At 37.7% G+C, this 7,229-nt stretch overlaps 1 protein-coding gene across 1 annotated transcript in view; it reads left to right on the plus strand.

The window, feature by feature from the left end:
* Window positions 1-5,815: 5,815 nt before the first annotated feature.
* Window positions 5,816-7,229, plus strand: part of TDRD9 (tudor domain containing 9) — a gene marked incomplete at its 5' end in the record, with an annotated part of 56,162 nt that continues 54,748 nt past the window's right edge. Inside the window, 1 exon segment of the mRNA XM_010133691.1 lies at window positions 5,816-5,922. Coding sequence (XP_010131993.1) covers window positions 5,816-5,922 — 107 coding nt within the window.

Here is a 7,229-nt window from a genome sequence, read left to right on the forward strand (position 1 = left end):
TTGCTGTGATGGATAAAATCAGGACATATTTGAAGCTGATTTCTTCCAGTTTGACTGTCTGTAACATTAATGTTTCTGGTTCTGGTGACATTTCACTAATAGGGAGGGAAGTTACAGGTGTCAGTTTGAAATTGAGGAGATCTTGCATGTGATACTGGTCTTTATGGGCATTTTTAATTCAGAGATTTAAGCTGAATTTCACCAAGTTGATAATCAAATGCTTTTGTTTTAGTTTTCTTGTTAAGGGAATTTTGGTGGGGTTTTATGTTTTGATTTTTCGGTTTTTTTTTTTTTCTGTATGGCCAAGTTCCTTGCCTTTGTGGTTAGGGGGAAGGGATGAATTCTGAAATTTTAAGGAGTGTAGGTGCTTTATGAATGTTGCTAAGGGATCAGAAACAATGCTTGATAGAGGGACTGTGCTTTTGATTTAAGTTAGTAAATATGAATGCCCATCTAATTCATAACTAATTATAATAGCATTAATTTATAAAACTGTTTCATGCGTGGTAGAGAGAGAGAGTTACTGTGTGGCTTGTGACCATCTGCCACAGATAATAGCTGCTCTCTTCCAAGCATTCCTATTTGAGCTATGGTTGAAGAAAGAGGGGCTCATCAACAGCTCATCTCCAAGAAGAGTCTATTTCTTTGAGGCCCTGCAGTTCATCCTAGTGTCCCTCACTGGCATAAGATCCTAGAGCAGTAGCCAGTAACTTTGAGGATTTGGGCTGTTTCATCCTGGCATTTGTGGTTGTATTTTTCTTGGATTTTAACTGGGCCATGTGGAAGATGGAAGGTCTACAGAGCCATGGAAGGATATTTCTGCTGTGTTGAGTTTACATAGTCTATCCAGATGAGAAACTCAAATGCAAACGTTTCTAAGATTTTTGCAAAGTAGTTTTAGTGTGCTCCTTATCTCTGGATAAGGAGCTGTGTTAAGGCATGTAAGCTGGTTAAGGATGTATAACAAACTGAATAACTGATGTGAGGCAGAGCATTGCAAGCCTTTAAAATGCCTATATATGAAAACTTCATCACTAAATCTATCTAATTGCATTTTAGAAGAGCTCTTAAGTGGAAAAAAGCATGCACCTCTTTGGTTCCTAAAATAATCTGTGGGTAATAATATAGTAGGGAAAATAATCTGCAGGTAAGACCAGTCTTCTAAAAGTACAGAACATGAACCACCAGTTAAAAGTAATTTTTAGTATGTCCTTCAGTAAACCCGGTGGAAGGTTATTTACTGTCATGGCAAACGTTCAGTTATGTAAAGTGTCACATTATTTTAGTTTCAGAAAAGAGCCTTTGAAACAGTCTACTGTATATATCGTACTAAAATTGTACAGCAGAATGTTGCTCTGTATGCTGCAAAGCAAAGTGTGTTTTCCAGTGATCCTTCCCCCCCCCAACTCTTCAGCATGTGGGCAGGTTCTGTTATAGAAGCCATGACTTAGGGCAGTCCTTCTCTTGTGACCTGTGAAATGAGTGACCGTAGTTCTATGTTCAACTCCCAGTCCCATCTGATCAGGGAGTTTTGTGTCAAATGAGTCAGGACATAAAGAAGCAAAAAGTACAGCTATAAGAATTAAAAAAAAAATGCAGCCTAGAACACTTTGGTTTTTCAGTGTCTCTAAGATGGAAATGTTCTTGAAGTTACATGGCCCTGAAAAGGAGCTTCTACCCCTAGATTCAATAGTTAGTAGAAATTTATATGAAATGGGATAAGCAAGCATCTTAATCCTTGGAATTTCATTACATGCTTGAATATTCTTTACATAATCAGGTTTGCTGCATAAACAGTGTTATTTTTTCAGGGAATAAGACTGTGTTAATCTGTTCATTTAATAAGGCTTTTTTAAAGCATTGTTTCTAGAGACACTAACTGTACTCAGTGTCTCCATTGGCATTGTAGTGTATATTATTGGTAAAGAACCAAATTACCTGTCACAGTTATGGTTGAGATTGGGCAGTTGATTGTATTTTTTGATAACTAAGTGTATGCAAAATATTTCAGATGCTCAAATACAAAAATTTACTGAGTGTACTCTGTTATGATGGCCTGGTTGACTTATTAGAGGTCATTCTATAGCTTGAAGTAAAGGAAGACCTTTCTCTAGCTGAAGTTATTTAAGGAAAGGCACCCTCAGTGTATTTGAAAGCATTTACAATTGGATGTGTCAACAGTTTCTGGTGTTAAACCATGTTTGCTTTGAGTAATTCCCCTGATGTGGCAGCTGTATTTAATTTTATGTTTATGATGCTGAACTTTCCTTTAAACCCAAATGAGAAATACTGAAAAAAGGTTTTGTCCCAATCAAATGCTCAAAATTAGTTTAAGTAGTCATATGTAGCAAGATTGGTCATGCTTCAGAAAAATGATGTAGTAATTAAACCCTATGGTGAGGAATGAGGAAGGTACCCTGTTATGTCATGAGAAACAGTGTTAATTCCCTTCAAAAAGAGGCATGCTGCATTCTAACTTTTTGCCCGGATTGAAGGTTCCTTACTAGCCACTGCTTGTCAGGCTCAGAGTTCCCATGTCTGCTACTTTTGAGAGGTGGGTGCAAAACAGGTAAGTCCTGAGATGTGTACACCTTTACAGGTAGCTGACATGTTGTGTTTTACAGGTGCTAGGACATATCAAGAGCTACTTGTTGTTGAGTGACATTACTGATTGATCATGTTCTTAGTGCTTTATAATTTCGTCTGCCTTTGTCCTCTTAGGGTGTACATAATACCATCTTTTGAGGATGTAACAATGTCAGCTTTTGAGGGTGAAACATGCTCTTGATTTGAATAAGATTAATCTCTAACCTTCTTTTCCGAATGAGATGGAAGGAAAACAGAACATAAGAAGTCTCCTGCATTTCCTTGAATTGATGACTTTTTCAGTAGTTGTGTTAGACTGTTTACTTCCTCTTAATTTGGTAAAATTCTGCATGTGTCCTGTATATGCAGCTGAAAAGTTGTTTGCCAATGTTCTAATATATCTGGGGGATCAAGAGACCTGAAGAAGTCTAAAAGAAAGTGAACACCAAGGCTGGAATCTGGAGAGCCTGAGGAATACATGCTGTAGCAGGACAAGTGTACTGAAATACGGGTTTTCAATGTGTCAGACGGAATAGAAATGAGGAGAGAGAACTCATGTTTTGGACAGACAAATGCATCATAAATAGAATCCAGAAAAGCCCCGTAATTAGTTGTTGTCTTTTCCTAGCCTGGAATGGATTTGGATTTTCTGAATCTTGTCATTCCTCTGCTGTCAGCAAATGTTTGTTGAAACTCATTAGAAAAATGTTCCAGCTGTTTTTCTTTGTCCAGGTATATATAGGATGATACTTCCTACTGATGGCTTGTAATGATTATTTGAAAGGATTGTATTGTTCTCATGGAGTCAGAGCCAGAGGACTTCATAATTTTTTTTCCAATTTTGCTTAAAAAATAACTTTATTCTGTAAGCTTTTAATTTTGTTAAAGCTTAAGGTTTAGCATTAAAACATTGAGAAATGATGTGATGAAGGTTGTTTGTTCATTTCGTATGCCCATATGCAATTTTTCAATTGCATGTGATTTTCCTCGACTGTGGCCTGATTCACTGCATTGAGTGAGCAATGTTCATTCTTAATGACTGGCTATTAATATGTTCTTTATTCATTGTGTAGCCTGCGGTTTGTTTACTGCATGCTGTTTGCTGAAGATGGAAAACCTAATTTCTGAAAGAAAATATCCAGATACATTAATTTTTTTTATTTGGATATCCTCACAAATCACTGAGGTCATACTGTCCTCATTTTCTTGGAGCTGTACAGACAAAGATCAAAAGCACATACATACTTCTGTGAGCCCATTTTGAAATGCTTAATACTCCACCTCCAGGAGCATTTAGTTGAATACATCTGGTATTATATAAAACTGTTTCTTAGGTGACTTCAGCTGCTGCTTAAATACTGATGCTTCTGCAAGGTCTTTACAGCAAATGAGGAAGACAGTCCTACCTTTCTCACCCTTAACCCCTGCCACTCAGTGGAAGTTTTTTTTGTTGAAGTGATTTGCTTGCTGTTGCTTGGGGCTCTGACAGGCGAGAAATACCGCTCCTCTGTGACAGCGTTTATTTACTGTCTTAATTGGATGGCTTTTTTTCTTGCATATGACTGAAGGACACGTTGTATTTACTGCATAACCAGGTTTTGTTGTCAGAATATGTGTGTCCAGTGCGCTTGGTGAGGCTTCAGTCTTGCAGAAATGAAAATAATTGGTTATATCGCTAAACCCAGCGGCATACAGTATCACCAATTTGAGTTTGTGCTCAGTCAGAGCTTAATTATGAAAGCTTGACTTTGATACCTTCATTGTATTTTTCGGTTTTACTTGTGTTGGATATGCATTCAGTGGAATAATTTACTCAACAAGTGGTCTGATGTGTTGTGTATGAACTTTGAATTGTATCTTGGATTCAGGCCTGTTGCAGGGTGTTCTCTGTCCGAGCAGTGTCAGTCCCAGCAGTGTTAGTGATGCCAGTGGTGTAGTCTGCTGGCTGTAAGTAGATGGCTGTCGCTAATGTGGCAGGTGTGCAGATGCACACAATCCTACACTGAGATGCTTGAGGTTCTGGGAAAAATTACGTTAGCTTTATGCCTAAAATACTGTTAAAATAGGATAAGAAGCCATTTCTTGGTTTGTTGACAGCAGTAGGTGATAAATGCTCGTTGTTTCCTGTAGGAGGAATGACTTCTCTGAATGAGTAGTCTGTAGCAGAGCCAAGGTGGCAGTTTGCCTTGTCAGAGAAGGTGGGTGCTCTGTCGCATCAAGGTATTGTGAATTATTCTATTATGACAGCTGTGTGACACAGTGCCTTGTTAAAAATCTCTTGTTTTCAGCTTAATTGCCTTGCTTATTATTTGGGTCAAGAAGTAACCATGTCTGCAGCAGTATCCTTTTATAAAATGTCTCAGACACCTCCAGAGAAACAGATTTGCTATGCATTAGCAAATCACTGCATAGCAAAAGCTTGCACTGGGCTCAGTATTCGAAGTGCAAAACCATAGTTTTGATTTCTAGTTTGTATTTTGTTAGAAAGAGGGGGAAAGAAAAAAAGGGGGTGCTTCTATGCGTCCGAAACTCTTCTCTGTTTAAGTTAATTTATTATTTAATAATCATACAATCATTGTATATCTATGTTACTTTATTCTTTAGTGAAATCCGTGTGGCTTTCTTCACATTGTTTATGTAGAAGAGAAATTTTAAATCTCATTTCATTCTACTGATGTCATGGATAGAGTATGTCTTGTGTGTAATAAATTTCCATAAAATTCACTGATCAGGTGATTGTGTTAATTTTTTTTTCTTTTTTCCCCTGGCCTTCATTATCTTTTGGCTCAAAGACAAAATTTGTTTCCATAAAACAGTGAGAGAATTGTGTTTACTCCTGTCTACTACTACTGTCTCCAGCGAATCATGCAAGAATTACATGTATTTTCTTAGTTGTATTGTGTCAAGATTTGGTGAAACAGCTATTTTATCTTTGTTCAGAAAAAGTCATAGGCTTCCATTAGAAGAGAAATTCCTAGGCATTAAAAACTTAAAGGATATTTTGGGAGCTCAATTTTTTTTTTAATCTAAACAGAAAGATATAATGTGGCACTTTGCTCAGGTTAGTACCGAACTGCAGAGACAGAATTTATTTCTGCAGTTTTTTTATTGAAGTAGTTCCTGCATGACGTGGAGACTCTGAACTTGGTTTATAATGTTGTTATTCCCAGAGATATCCATGACTTAGATTTGGAAGCATTTATTGATTTGTCATTTTTTTCCTCTTCAGGCTGCCTGTCGCAGAGAGTGTTGAAACTGAATATGCTGAAGACTGCAGACAAGCAGAGGCACAAGAGTTTGATGTAGTTGGAAATTATCAACTTGTCTATAAACCAGGTAAAAAAAAAAAATTGGTTCCTTTTATAAACTCAGATATGCCTGTCCTTTTTCTCCCTGAGGGCTTCCCTCCCATCACCACCTCCCGTAAGCAAAGCTATGAAACCTTGCTGTGTATTTCTTGTTTGTCTAATGCTGTATATGCATTCGTTTTGGTATTAAAAAATAAACACCTTATTTTCTGGAAATCACAATGTATAATGCTGTTGCATAGATATATGTGCATACATCTGGTTATTTTATTGATAAATGTAGGTACATGATTAAAATATACCTGCAAGAAGAAGATACCACTCACTGGATTAATGTCTGTCTTTATTCCGTATTCCGTTTTTCTATCCATATCATTTCTGTATGTACTTGATTGTTGCTTTGAACTGCCTTTAGAGAGAAATTTGATTGCACTTCTTTCCTAGGAGCTCTGGTAAAAGCAGTATGAGGCTGACTTACTTGTCAGGACAGCTCAGCTTCAAACTCTTACCGTGCCTCTTAATTTCTAAATTTGTTAATGTAGCTGATTTCCCAGGAGAACGACATTTATGTGTTTTGTCTGTTCTACGTGTCATTCTCTGTAATATTTTTTGTATCCCTTTGCTAATATACCAAAATTTGCATAATTGAGAGATTTTCTAGAAATCACTGTTTTTCAGTGCTTCTGCAAATCATATGACCTCTGGAACCTGGGCAGGTGATAAAGCCATTTGTTTGGTCTATCATCAGCTGAGAGGCAGTAGGTGCAGTTGGCCTGTCCGGCCTGTACAATGCATCTGACCATCTCTTCTAACCACAAAATACCGTCTGTTGTTTGCTTGGTGTTACATAAAACCTGTGGGAGAAGAGGAGATATTGAAAGGTGAAAATGGGAGAATAAGGGGACTGGAAAAAGCTTTGTATGTTTTAGTTTAGGAACGGGGTGTTCTCTGGTTTTTCATGTGGTTTACTAGCAGAGGAAGGACAGCAACAAGCTGACTAGGCATAAGTTTCTTAGATATTTCTTTAAATATGTTGCGGTTTAGACCTGGCTGGCGACTAAGCACCGTGCAGTTGTTCTGTTTCTCTAGGAGGAGAAAATACAACAAACTACTTAGGGGACAAGACGAGGGACAAGGGAGGGCACGCTCACCAATTATGGTCACGGGTGAAAGACAGAGTCGACTAGGGGAAACAAAATCAATTTAATTCAAACAACAAAACTGCAACCAAATCACCAATTAAATTAGAGCAGGACAGAAAGAGAACAACAAGATCTTAAATACATCTTTCCCCCCACACCTTCCTTCTTCGCAGGCCTGGCTTTACTCCCCGCC

This window comes from Buceros rhinoceros, unplaced genomic scaffold, assembly GCF_000710305.1.
Source record: "Buceros rhinoceros silvestris isolate BGI_N320 unplaced genomic scaffold, ASM71030v1 scaffold9613, whole genome shotgun sequence".
Taxonomy (NCBI): domain Eukaryota; kingdom Metazoa; phylum Chordata; class Aves; order Bucerotiformes; family Bucerotidae; genus Buceros; species Buceros rhinoceros.